The following is a 14,874-nucleotide window of genomic DNA, read 5'->3' on the forward strand; positions in this document are numbered from 1 at the left end:
ATATGTTTTAAATTATTTTCTGCAATTTCTTTGTGATATCCTGTCTCTCCATGGTTGAATACATATTATCATACATTTATAGACTGATCATGTCTTTATTAGTGGGCAAACCGGCAAAATCAGCAAGGGATCAAATACATATTGGACTCACTGTACGTGATTACTGTAACAGTCTTTTTACAGGCCTCCCAAAAAGACCATCAAACAGCTTCAACTTGTACAAAATGCAGCAGCAAGGGTTCTTACAAAAACAAATAGGAACAAAAAGGAAGTTCGACCACATTACTCCAATTTTAAGATTGCTGCATTGGCTCCCAGTAAGCTACAGAGTTGATTTTAAGGCAATGCTACTTGTTTTTAAATCATTAAATGGAATGGGACCCAAATATCTACTGGATATGCTTCAGCTGTATGTACGCACCAACCAGGTCACTAAGGTCAACGGAGAAGAATTTGCTGGTGATTCCAAAAGTCAAAAAGTGTGGAGAGGCAGCCTTTAGCTTCTATGCTTCAAAGCTTTGGAACCAGCTTCCAGATGAGGTAAAAAATGCACCCACTATTGATAGCTTTAAATCTAGACTCAAGACAAAGCTGTTCTCAGATGCTGACCACTAGCTCAAATTCTTATTTTTTAATTAGGGGCCAAGCAGCGAAGCTGGCGAAGGCCCCTATAGAGTTAGTAGGTTTTCTTCATTAGGGCCCGAGCACCGGAGGGTGCGAGGCCCTATTGTTCTTGCTCGGATTATTATTATTATTTCGCTTCTTCTTCTTCTTTTTGCTCGTTGTTCGGGTCCGCCATTTTGTCTGAGAAACATTTGGTGGTACGCAATTTGGCATGGTGGTCGGACATGGCGACCGCTACTCAGAACCAGAATTAAGGGTCCTCACCCCCAACCCTCTAGCGCCACCAGCAGGCCAAAATTTCAGGGACATTTTTGCTTGTAACTTTTGAACCGCTGGGCCAATTCTCATAAACTTGGTATCCCTGGAATCCTTGGGCCAAGACGAATCCAACGCACCATATGACGTCATTTTCCGCCAGGATAGTTTTCCCGCCATTTTGAATTTTGTGAAAATCAATAAAAATGCTATTTTTCCCGCAATTTTTGACCAGTTCGCCCGAAACTTGATATAAAGTATCTCTTGACTGAGCTACACATAGGGTCTCAAGGAATATTGGATATCTTTTATCGTTTAGCCGTGACAGCCAATCAAAAACGGCCTAAAACTCGCCTAAAACTCGCCAAACAGAAAGTGAAGTCATATCTTGGGAACCCATCGTCACAATGTTCTGTAAATTGTCACAGACATTTCCGTCAATACCATGACCGACCACAAAAAAATTCAGGTCGCTAGCTCAAACTCTCTAGCGCCACCAGCAGGTCAAAGTTTTAGCTACATTTCTAGCTGTAACTTTTGAACCGCACGCTCAATTTTAAATCCAGGGGTAGCGTTGAAATCCTTGGGCCAATACGAATCCAACGAACACTATGACATCATATCCGTCATTATAGAATGTCCGCCATTTTGGATTAAGTCACCATACAGGAAGTGACGTCATATGTTGGGAACCCATAGTCAGAACCATCTGTAAATTGTAACAGACATCCTTGACCATCCCATGACCCCCCACAAGAAATATCAGGTCGCTAGCTCAAACACTCTAGCGCCACCAGCAGTTCAAAGTTCAAAGTCACCACCCAGCAGCAGGCCAAAGTTTTAGCTACATTTCTGCCTATAACTTTTGAACCGCATGCTCAATTATAAATCTGGTGGTAGCGTTGAAATCCTTGGGCCAAGACGAATCCAACGAACCCCATGACATCATACCAGCATTTTCAGAATGTCCGCCATTTTGAATTTGGTGAAAATCAATAACGTTCTCCTAATCCTTCAAATTTGGTCTGATTTTCACAAAACTTGATACATATGATTTCAGGAGCACTCTGAAAAGATTTGTAAAAGGGTTTTATTACATCTTTTACGGTTTGGCCATGACAGTCAATCAAAATCCTCCTAACACCCCCAAACAGGAAGTGAAGTCATATCTCAGCAACCCATAGTAAGAATCTTTTGTGAATTGTCACACACATTCTCATTGTCCCATAACTTCCCACAAGAACTTCCAGGTCCCCATTTCTGCTTGTAAAACTTACATGGCATGGTTGTTCAGTATGGTGCATTTACAAATCCAAAAATGTCAGTTTCAATAGAACCCCCTGCAGAGACCTGTCCGAAGCTGGCATATATATGATTGCAGTGGCTACCAGGTGCCGTGCCACCATGTTTTAGGCGAATGAATTGCTATAAATGTGGAAATTAAAACATTTTGCATGTGTCTATATGATTGAAATGGCAATAACGTGCTCCTTATCCTTCAAATTTGGTCTGATTGTCACAAAATTTGATACATATGATTTCAGGGACACTATGAAGAGGGTTTTTATTAGATCTATTAGATCTTTGTTTGGCCATGACAGCCAATCAAAATTGTCCTAACACCCCCAAACAGGAAGTGAGGTCATATCTCAGCAACCCATTGTAAGAATCTTTTGGGAATTGTCACACAGGGAGTGCATGTTAATATGGGACCTTGCCTCCTCCACTTGCACTTGTCTCCTCGCCCCGCCTCCTGGTCCCTCTTCTGTGGAGAAAACGATAAAGTTTCCCAGCTGTCAGCCTAGCCACAACAACTTTTGAGGGACTGCTTTTCATTCACCATCCCAATTGCAAACGAGAAAAAGACTCTACAATTGAGCTTTTGCAAGATATTGAAATATAATGCTGTTGTCAGTGATGTCATCATGACGAGAAGCGAGTGGAGGAGGCAAGTGGAGGAGTCAAGGTCCCATATTAAGATGCACTCACATTCTTGGCTATCCCATGACTCCCCAGAAGAACTTCCAGGTCCCCAGCTGAAACTCGCTAGCGCCACCAGCAGGTCACATCATGTAAAGAGGTACATTTCTGCTTGTAAAAATTACATGGCATGGCTGTTCAGTATGGTGGTATACAACTCCATATGGTGGTTCACAACTCCAAAAAAGTCAGACTCAATAGATCCCCCAAGCAGAGACCTGTCCGAAGCTGGCATATACGTAGTTGAAGCTATGGACAATATGAAGCTATGGTACCATAATGAATACAGACATTTCTATGTGGCTGCAGTGGCTACCAGGTGCTGTGCCACCATGTTTTAGGCGAATGAATTGCTATGAATGTGGAAATTAAAATATTTTGCATGCGTCTATATGATTGCAATGGCAATGCAAAGGGATACTGAGATGGAAAGTGGACAAGACAGCAGTGCTACGAAAATGACACCTTCATCCTCATACCTGTCAGAAAATTGTTACGCTTCATCCATTTTTCACAGGTAGGGGTGTATTAGGGCAGGGCAACATGCCATGCCCCCCTGGACAATGACACCTTCTCCATCCTCATACCTGTCTGCATGTAATTGAAGCAATGGACAATGTCACTAAGATGAGCAAAAAAGGTAATTTGATGGCATGGCTGTGCCAAACAAGAAATGAAATAAGACTATTGACAAATGTATTAGTAGCTTTCAACTCTAACAGTCACTGTATAGCATGGACACTGTGTGGAATCGAACCACATTCCACATTGTAGAAGTACCAATTACCAGTGTCTTGCTTTTTGTGACTATGAGGGCAAAGCAAAACCATCAGCTATAACAGTATAGTACATTCATATAAAAATGAAACATACTTCACTGTTACAGTGATAGAAAAAAAACCCTCATCCTATCAAAAGCTGAACCCTTTTCGTCACGCTAATAATTTGCATATATCAATTATTGCAATACTAAATATTTATACATCAATCGTTGCTATTCATAGTAAACAAGAACAGCCACATTCTGATTCAACAAAGACTCAGATATTGTGTCCCCCTTTGCTAGGCAACCAAATATCGAATCAATGTCGCCGCACCAGAAATAGACTTTTTGCTGTTATAACACTAACATACTCCAAACAAATGGATTGATTGTCTATATTCTGGAACCTAATGTTGAATTAAAAACTCAGTCACCAGACATGTACTCTTTGCTGTCATCACCAACATCAGAAAAACATAGAACCTTGGTCAAGCAATACTATAGTATTAAAATCTCAGTCACCAGAAGGCTTTTTGTTGTCAAATCACCAACATCAGCTGATTACGAACCTTGGTCAAACAAGATCTATATTGTTATGCAATTATATCAATACATTCCTTTGTGTGATCAGTACATTCCTTTGCTACATATTGAGACTACATACAATTCCCTGATGGTCACTGAAATATAAAGGCATAATTGAAGCGCTGACACAATTAGCTAAGTGTGTTTTGACGTAAATGTGATCTAATAAAGACCCTGTATCAGTTGTGGCATTAGACACAATTTGCTGAAAGCCTCTTTGTGCCATATAAGTTAACAGGCTTTTAGTTTTGAAAATATTTTCGTTAAAATCCCCCATGAAAATAATATTCGATGTTACACTTGATAAATATTCAATTATTTTGTTTAGATTTTGCATAAACAGTTTCAAGGCATATTTTGGGGGCCTGTAAACCGCAGCGATTATGACATTTTTATCAAGGAAATGTGATATGGAGCATTCAACATTTGGATCGGAAATAGTATGCATCTTGTACTTTTGGTCACACTGTATGTACCATCCAACTCCACCGTGTTGTTGTGTGCGCATTTCACATAGGTCTTTGTTCTGGGAAGAGTATGATAAGCCACGAGGACTGCTATGGAATTCATAGCCATGGATTTGTACTTGCTGAACAGAAACAGTTTCTGGCAACCAAGTTTCTGTTACAGCTACACAATTTGGAAGAGATCTCTCAACACAGCATTTTAAGTCTTCCAAATGATTTCGTAATCCTTGAATGTTCATCAACCAAATTGTGAATGTGTCTGAGCATTTACCAAAGTGTGTAGCATTGCATAGGAACTTTGGCATTTCATTTATTGCTTGCTGAATGTCTTCCTTGCAGTAAATAGCCTTCTCAGAAAACTGTTGAATAATTAAGCCAGGGAGAGATTTTACACGACTAAGTGCAACATAAGCCTGCCCAGGAGCAAAGACTTTACCCAATGATACAACAGCTTGATCTAGTGTTAAGCCCTGCACCTTGTGAATAGTAAGTGCATAAGCTAATTTTAAAGGTATTTGCCTGCGCATGCCTCCTTTGTAATCTATCCTTTCTTCCACAGGGCATATAGGAGTAGAATTGGTTAAATGCACATTTGGACAAGGTTGTTGTTTCCTTCTTTGAAGGCCGACTTTTGGGTCATCAAATAACACATAGACCATCGTTGGCAGTGATGTTGCATCTTTTTGAACTATGTGTGTGACAGAACCACAAACTCCATTGACTAAGTTGTCTGAAAGATCAATGTTTTTTATAAGTATCACTCGAGCCCCTATACCCAAACACAGCTCTGAACAAAGCGAACTGTTGTGCACTCGTGAGTGCTGGCCTTTTAGTAAAACCACCCTTCCTGTTTTCTGCTCTTTTTTGTAGTCTTTGGATTTGATTGAAATGATTTCATCGCAAGAGGATCGTAGGCCCTGCATATTGTGTGCTTGCACTTGCTCATTGGTTGGAAATATATGTAATGCTGTACTTTCCTCACCGGTTTCCCTTTGCCGCAAAAGTCTGACATCACTTGCACTAAGAGGAGTAGTTTTAGATTTAATTCGTAGACGGTTTAACAACTCAGCAAATGTTGTGTCTTTTTGTCTAACTACTGTTGTCAGTTCAACAACAGAGAAATATGTTTTCCATAAATCCACACCATCTGCATCCATGTATAAAGGTTTTCCTCTGACTGGACTTAACTGAAATAGGTCCCCACAAGCAATAATGCTCAAATTTCCAAATGGAGCAAAGTCACCTGTCTGTTTTATCTGTCTCAGCCTCCCATGCACATATGCCAGCAATGTTTGATTTACCATTGAAATTTCATCAATAACCAAAATTTGTAAATTTCCCAATTGACTTCGTAAAGAGTTTAATTTCTCTTCACCAAGTGGAGTGTACGGCAATTTTATAGCTGTACCAATTGCTAAAGCACTATGAATTGTGCTTGCTTGTAAGTTATAGGCTGCAATGCCAGTTGGTGCAGTTAAGAGTATTAAAATGTCATCTGGCCTGCCACTATCTGTGCGAAGTAATCGACTAGCCTCACAATGTATAGCTTTAATTAAATGACTCTTTCCCACTCCTGCTCCTCCGGTAATAAAAACGTGAAAAGGTTCTGGATTGTTGCCTAATCTCTTGTCTAAACACCATTGTCTAATTTGATAAAAAATTGCTAATTGAGTTTCATTCAAAGACCGTATTAGGGCCATTGCTTCAGGTTTAGACAGAGACTTGGAGTCTTTTTCCAAGACAAAACCATTCCCATCTAAATCGGCCAAATCAGGGATTTCCTCCCACTCCTCATCATCCATGGATACATTTTGCAAGTTCTGCTTGCACTCAAGTCTTTCCTCTTCCTGCTGAGGACATAATTGACACCACGCATCCTGTAAAAGCTCATCATTCATTTCTTGTTCAGCCAACTTAAGCAATTCTGCTTCTTTTTCGAATAAAGCTCTATTGGTTTCCACAATGGTTCTTACAGGTTGTAGTGTGCCACCTACATAAGACACATGTCCATTAATAAAGAACTCCTCATACGTTTGGTATTGAGGTGGTTTTAGTTGGGCATCTATTTTGTATGGTAAGAACAACTGCATGAGACTATGATAAAATTGTTCGGGGTTATTAGTCTGAGAAAACATTGCATATCTCACAATGGCTGGTTTTCCTCTTGTCCTACGTACAATAAATCCCAAATTATTTTTTAATTCAAGTTTGTTGACAGAGGTTTCTTTACCATACAACACCCTATACTCCGACACAAAACTGGCAAGGCACATCGTTTCAAATGGTTCACCATCTGGTCTGTTCTGATATTTGTCAACTATACTGCTCATCCACATATCTTCTGAAGACAAATTATTGTTTGCTGCTTGGGCTTGTAATACTGATAGTGGTTTGCTCATTTTTATAATGTTATCTCCAGTTGGAACAAACTGCACATTCCTGGAACATTGTTTTAAATGCATATTTGCTAAGCGATAAACAGCTTCCTGAGCTGAAACATCTCTATGGTGTAAATAGAGATTGCCTAACTTCCTTAAGGCTTGTTTAGCATCGAGGTTTTTTTCCTTAAAAGCTTCTTTTTGTGCATGGGACAACAACAGACCCATTTCTCTCTCATTTTTTGAAATGTAAGAAATTATATATACAACACAAGCATGTGCATCCACGACATACTGAATGTCCATATTAGCGTTCCAGCACTTCAACAAAGATGCATTGTAATGATTAATCCAAACAGCATTGGGATCTCTTTTCATTACAATTGTGGTTTTCTTTGTCAGTGATTGATATGCTAACTGGTAAGTATGCTGGCTAACGCCTACATCTTCAAACAATTCTTCTATTGAAGCATACTGTTTATCTGTGTTCAAAATTCCATCCCAAACTCTTTTAATAACTTCTTCAGCCATTTTCTTTTCCATTTGCCATGGAGATTTCTTACAAGTACATTTTTCTTTCTCTGTGCATTGACACGATTCTTTTACATCATCTTCTTCCTGCTTATGACAAATAAAGGTGTTGTTTGAAGGCGGACGGGGGAAATTGAATCGACAAGTAGTTCCTTTTTTCCTACACGTTTTTGCATGGTTTTTGGAATGTTGCTGAACCGTTGAAACTTTCTCTGCCAAGTCAGCATCGTCTGTTGGCAAATTACAGCTAACATAAGTGTCCACAAAGTCTACAACTTTTTTATCTGAATCTCTTCCAATTAGTGGAGCTCCATCCACCCAGAAGAGGGCGTGCACATGAGCACTACCGCGTTGTTGGAACTCTATACGATAAAAATAATCGACAATCCTACCAATTGGATTACATGGAGACATAATTACTTCTGTCAAAAACTTGTGCCACCTGTAATCAAACATTCTCGCAGTCAAAACGGGGTTCTGGCGCAACAAAGCACATTTTTGACTCCAATCAAGATCACTTACTTTTTCTTGTCTTCCTTCATGTTTCAAAATGCTTTCTAGCAAATTTTCCCAGCGCATATCAGCGGACGAGAAGGAACAGAACCATGTGGGTAATCCAATCTGCCTAATCATAGCAAAGAGGTCTTTTTGAACGCCTTGCCAGTAAACTGGGGACCCGTGGACAGGTTTCAGAAATCTGTAACCTTCATCATATTGAAGCAGATTCCTCAACACCTTTTCATCTTTCACCATCTCCAGTCCGATTTCCTTCCTTTCTCGTGTCCCTTTCCCTTTCCTTAACGCTATGGAAACACCAGATACTACTTGACTGATTTCAGACACATACTGTGCATAAAAGATGTACTCTATGTTTCTGGCAAAACGTGTATCTGCACTCATTATTCTGAGATTGAAATATCTAGACAAACTAAGCTTTTGTTTCCTGGGCTCTTTAAATGTATTCCGTCCATTTGGAAAAAGGGCAGGGAAGCACTTCCCTTCAATCTCCTCATTTAACAACAACGGCACAGGCTTGTTACCTTCAGCAGGCGCAACATGTAAAATCTTGTCATAATAATGATCCAAAACTTCTTGTCCAATGTCTAAGGCTTGCAGACATGTGTCCATGTGCACACAATGGTTCTGCCTGTCATGTAAAAGATTCTCCTCATCTAAATCCTCAGGATTCATTTCAGGTTCAACCTCTACATCCTCCATGTCCTTAGCAAACTCATTTTCCCAGTTACTATTGAATTCTACACCTGCATACAGACTATTGAAATTCTTCAAATAAGACAATGCTTCTCTAATGTGATTTACATCCACAAATTCATATCTATAGTGGGCTTTATAACTTAGCTTACGCTTCAGTTTCACACGCACTAAAGAGTTGTTTGCGTCTGCTCTTGGTAAGACATTAGTTGTTTCAACTAAATTAGAAGGCACACAGGTAATGGGCCCATGTATGCCATTTTGGCCTCCTTTTGGTAAAGCTAACAATTTCATAAAGGGAATTTGCAGAGCAACCAAAGATTGTTCCAAATTATTTAAACAGGACAATTGTTCAGGCACAGGACTGACTTTCAAATTGTTGTGCACACTTTCTGCGGGCATAACACCTCTACTGAGGTTGCTGTTACAACAGTGACATATCCACAAATCTAATCGAGTAGATGATGCCCAAACACATTCAGTTTTACATTGTTCAGTACACTTGTGCAAATAGTCCTCAGTAATACACTTTTGAGCTATGGCAAAGCTTTCCCTCGTTTTTGAAAAATTGTACCTGTCACACAGTCTTACCTGCTGCTTAAACCAAGTACGGTGACACACACAACACACATAATTTGGGCCTTCTTTCACTTTCTCTAAAAAGGCTTCCATTACCAAATCAAATTGTTTTAAATGTTTCATTTGTTGCTGCCTTTTCAAAATATTACGTGCCCTCAGTTTCTCCCGATGTACCTTATTGTTTTTATATTTGTCTCTACTCTTTTGCTGTACGGCAGCTCTATGTTTCAAGTCTTCCCTATATTTTAAAATACTGGCTTGTTTCACTGACACTTTAAATTCACAATTTTTAGCATATTTAACCACACTGGCTTCCTTCACAGCCTTTCTAAAGGCCTGATTTTCAGCATATTTCTTTTTGCTAGCTTGTACAACAGAATGTTTCCGCAACTCATTTTCTCTATATTTACAAATATCTGCTTTATTTTTAGCAACACGATATTCTTCGTCTTCATGATATTTTCTTTTCATAGCTGCCCTTTTGGTTTCCCTATAACCTTCGTCTTCATGATATTTTCTTTTCATAGCTGCCCTTTTGGCTTCCCTATAACATTCGTCTTCATGATATTTTCTTTTCATAGCTGCCCTTTTGGTTTCCCTATAACATTCGTCTTCATGATATTTTCTTTTCATAGCTGCCCTTTTGGTTTCCCTATAACATTTGTCTTCATGATTATATCTCTGCCTTTCACGGTTGATAACTGTATTCCTATATTGATCATCTGTATGATATTTTGAACACATCTGTTCCTTTATAACAGTTTTGTTTGAATTATATCTTTTTTTCCTTTGTATCATCACTCTACTTTTTTCCAACCTTGAAACATTTCCTGCAATGCCATGTAACTGATCAATTACAACATTGGAATTCCTGGTTCTCCTGATAGGTCGATGTTGATTTGTTTTTGTTTCATGAACTTGACTGGTTTGCTTACTGCACTGTTGATGTATATTCCTAACACAATGAACTACATTATAATGATTCCCTTTGTTATGCTGCAGATAAATGCCAGGTGTATCTTTTGTGCTATAGGAACATTTGTACTCTGACCATTTCTCTTCACTGTACATATACATGTCAACATTTAACAAGTTAGCCATTGCTCGGAACTCTACTTCTGTTGCTGGAATGAAAGAGCGATTTATGTGTGACTTACAGATATACTTATCAACAGAAGTATAGCGTTTAGATAAATATGGCATGAACAGTTCTGGCTGTTTCCTCATAAACTTCACCATAGCAAAACGGAACTTGGTGTGATTCCTTTCTGAACAACAGACAGCAAGGCTAACAGCACTGAAAAATCCATTTCCATCACTCAACACTGCGCTAGTATGACATGGGGAACTCAAAATTGTTTCTGGACTTGAAGTCTCCTCTGGATTCTTCTGCCCTTTAACTTTAATTCTGTCACAGATCTGTTTTGCAGTTTGCCAAGACATAGGTCGAAAAAACTTGGAAGTACTATGATCTTTTGCTACAAACATCAAATCTGATGTACTTCCTTTAAGAATCTCTCCAACACATTCAACATTTGATCCACTAATACAATCATTCAGCAGCTCAGGTTCACAACCATCCAATGAACTTTTTTGAAAACATGTCATCTCAGCATTTCTGTCAAATACACTTGTACTACTCTCTTGTCCTCCTTCTCTTACATCAACTTTGCCACAATGCCGATTGCACAGTTGACCATGTATAGTTCTTACACAAGCAACTACATTGTAATGATTCCTATTACAGTGCTGCAAATAGATTCCTGGTGTGCTATTTGAGCTCTGAACAGATTTGTACTGCAACCATCTTCCTTCACTGTATGTATATACGTCCACATTAAGCAAGTTAGCCATTGCCTGAATTTCAAATTCTGTTGCCCAAACACCTGGAAGATGCATGTTTGACTTTTCAATATAGTCTGACACAGAATTATATTGCTGTCTTAGATATGGCTTACACAAACTCTGATTGTCTTGCATAAATTTCACAACCGCAAATCGCAGCTTTCCAAAATTGTCTTGCACACCACTAATGGCAAGGCTAACGGCTCGAAAAAAACAATTTCCATCACCTAGAATTGCAGTTGTTTGACATGGTACGCCCAAAAATGGCTCTAGATTTGAAACGTCCTGAAGGTCCCTTTGCATCTTAAGTTTAATTTTGTCACAAATCTGTTTTGCAGATATTCCACACACAGGCCGAAAATATTTGGTTGTACAAGGCTGCTCTGCTACAAATGTTACATCTGAAGTACAACCAGTCAACATCCTTTCAACACTTTCAACATGAGCTTCACCACCAAGGTCATTATGCGCTAGCAAATTTGCAGTGTCCACCAAATCAGGTTCGCTATCTGAAGAACAACCTTCAACAAGTATTGCCTCGGTGTTAGTGTCATTCTCATAGTCACTGATACTTTCTTCACTGGAAAGCCTTCCTTTTGCACTACTACAAGAATCCAAACATATCGCATCCTTATTTCCATCTGCAACATTTGATGTACGAAGCTTTAAAGTGTCACAACTCAGTTCAAAGGATATGTCTGTCGCCGCCCCTTCAACACATTCAACACTGGAACCGCTACCAACGTCATTCTCTATAGGAAACGTTGAACTAATGTCCAACTTGGTTGCGCTATTTGAAGACAAATCTTCAACAAGCATGGCTTCAGATTTATTGTCATGCTCATGGTCACTGATCATTTCCTCACGGAATAGCCTTGCTTTTGCACTAGAAACTGAATCCATAAGCAATGCCCTTTTGGGTGCGTTGTTTGCATTTGCTGACCGTGCCTTTAATGTGACACCACTCAACTCAAAGCGCTTCTCTCCAGAAAAAGCAGAAGCCAAGTTTTCAATATGAGCACTGACTTCTTCCAAATTACTGAAAGCCATAACAATGCTTTTACCATTTCCATCTGGAAATCCCAAAGCATTACGTGCATGTGAGTCCACAAAGAAATATTGTAAATTGTGCCTAATGATTCCATAGGTATAGCCACAAAAAGTGGCAAAACAGTTGTCATGTTTCTCAAACACCAATCGCAGACCATCAAGGAAAGGCACATCAACTCCTTCAAAAACAAACCCTCCGTTCTCAAGGTTTCCTTGGAAGTAACGACTATCAAACTCACAGTCAAAAGTTTGTTGTTTGACAGATACGTGAGGTGGCAACTCGCTCACACACACAAATTTGCTCTTGGTAGGATCATGTATTCTTCCAGACTTCCATAATTTGGCATACATTGCATCTCCCTGCACAACAACTGAATTAAGCTCTTTCGCACTCCATGTATCCACAGTTTGGACACTGTGGAACGCCATTGCCACTAAAGCAATTGGTGTACATTGCCTCCCTCGAAATTTTAACCTTCTAGCACCTTGGTGAAAGTCACCTTGGACAACACATCTGTCAGATTTAGGGCACGGAATGACTTCAGCTTCAAATGACTTTTTTGCCTCAGAATCAGGACTTAACTCTTCTGTACATTTGGACAAATCAACACTACAGGGTTTGAGCGCAGTATACTCATTAGCTGTCCTGCTGCTGCACCTAGCCCTTACTGAAGAAGGTGAGTCAGCACATGAAAATCTCAAATCAGCACCACTGCTTTCAGAGAACATTTTAGGTCTCCCCACAACAACTGGAGGCACAATGTCACAAGTCTTGCCTTGGACAACACTCCTGTCATTAACAGAGCATGGTATGATATGGGCTTTCTTTGCTTCGCTTGCCTCAGACGCATGCTTCAGCTCAAGAAATCTGTCAGCTGTACACCTGGACAAAACTACACTACACGCTGGTAGTACTGTATCAATTTCAACTATTTTGCTGTTGCACACAGCATGTCCAGAAGAATGTAAATGAGTGTGTAAAGATTGCACATCAACAGATGACACCCTTTGGTTTCCACTGCATTCAGAAGCCTTTGCACTCCCAACAACAAGCGGAGGAACACTGTCACAAATCTCAGCAGCAACATTCCCAGCAACGCCATTGATCACGGCAACAGTAATGCCTACCAGACTATAGGAAGTGCATCCCAAAGACATCATTAACTTTCGCAAGTGAAGCATCAGATCTTGAATATTGGTGTTGAACACTACAACACCTGATCCAAGCTCACTAGCCAGACCCCATGCGTCACGTGTGTTTAAGTCAACCAAAACAACATAATCTCTGTGCTTGATAATTGCAAACACCTGTCCAGCAACAGCAACTAAGCAATGCCCACATTTCACCAGCTTTTTGTGCACTTGCTCCCCTAGCAGCATGTCCCCTGCATTGAAAGCGATGTCACCATCAGCTATGACATCCAAACTGACTTTGCATTTCTCTGAATAAATGGTCTGAACCCCACTAAACATGGTAAAAGATTCCCAATCAGCAATTTCCAAATTATCCCAGTCCAAACACAAATTGCCAAACTTTGCTGAACATATATCATGTGCTTCCCTTTGTATGTCATCAACAGCACAGCTAGTCCAACCACAGACAGGCTCCAAAGCACTTTTGCGCACAGCAACAACTGAAGAAACTAAACTATTCACAAAAGAGTGTCCAGTTTCTCTATCTGTGTACTTTTTCACAATTTCTCCACTAACTATAGGTTCAGGCAGTTTGTCACAACACAGGCAGCCAAAAGTAGTTCTGTCATTGCTCTTACCTTTGTTGCGTGTCATGCAATGTCGCTTTAGTGGTGGCATCTGTGGGGGGGAAAAATCAATAAACACAAAACATTAATTTCAGATAAACAAAAAACCCCATACATTCTGCTACAAACCTTTCTGAATACAAATAATGTTACTTCAACCATGAAGACTTAAGCCTACATTACTATGTTTTCTGCAAAATTGAAACAAAAAAAAGTGCCAAACTACAATGCAGTATACACAAATTAAAGGGACACTGTGCAGGAAATGGTCAAAAAAGGTACTGCAACTATGCCGCTCATTGAAACTGGGCTGCTTATTTCCAAATTTGATAATTACATGAAAGTTTGCAAGGTAATAACAAATATTTTCTAGTATGGTCCAAGTAAAGTCATTTTTGCAGCTACAAATGGCTATTTTTGGAGCTTCAAAATGACGGACCATGGAGAAGATCCCTCTTTTCATGTATGAAAAGCGTAATTTTTCCAGTCATAATGAGTACTTAGAATACTTAGAACAACAAATCCCACACAGCGTCCCTTTCAAATATATGTGAATACCATTGACAATGTGAAATCACATGTTGCAAACAAATGTTTCAAGTACTTCAAGTAGTATGCGTGTCATTTTACAATAAGCTGGATGTCACTCAAACTCAAAATATTTAGTATGAAGAAATGTCAATGCAAAAAAGAAAGCTACATCTTTTATTACCTCAACATCAGCCAAAGACTTCTGTGCCTTAGGCAGTAGCTGCCCTTCTCCATGCAAATCCAGTGGAATATAGCGCCGTTTTGCAGCTTGAGACTTTTTATTGCGACGACCCATCTGTAGTTAACACAAAAGA

The 14,874-nt window shown here is 39.5% G+C and overlaps 1 protein-coding gene across 2 annotated transcripts in view; it reads right to left on the reverse strand.

Annotated features, from left to right (window-relative positions):
- Positions 1-4,253: 4,253 nt before the first annotated feature.
- The window catches only part of LOC134442280 (uncharacterized), a 64,926-nt gene continuing 54,305 nt past the window's right edge, over positions 4,254-14,874 (reverse strand). The window contains exons 2-4 of one of the 2 annotated variants that reach the window (XM_063192519.1): positions 14,742-14,855; positions 14,042-14,081; positions 4,254-6,664 (exon numbers count right to left, since the gene is read on the reverse strand). In XM_063192519.1, the coding sequence (XP_063048589.1) occupies positions 4,266-6,664; positions 14,042-14,081; positions 14,742-14,855 (2,553 nt within the window). In that variant the 3' untranslated portion in view covers positions 4,254-4,265. Of the gene's footprint in view, positions 6,665-14,041; positions 14,082-14,308; positions 14,856-14,874 lie in introns of those variants that run through there. The other variant, XR_010033358.1, reaches the window with a different exon arrangement.

This window comes from Engraulis encrasicolus, unplaced genomic scaffold (assembly GCF_034702125.1).
Source record: "Engraulis encrasicolus isolate BLACKSEA-1 unplaced genomic scaffold, IST_EnEncr_1.0 scaffold_139_np1212, whole genome shotgun sequence".
Classification (NCBI taxonomy): Eukaryota; Metazoa; Chordata; class Actinopteri; order Clupeiformes; family Engraulidae; genus Engraulis; species Engraulis encrasicolus.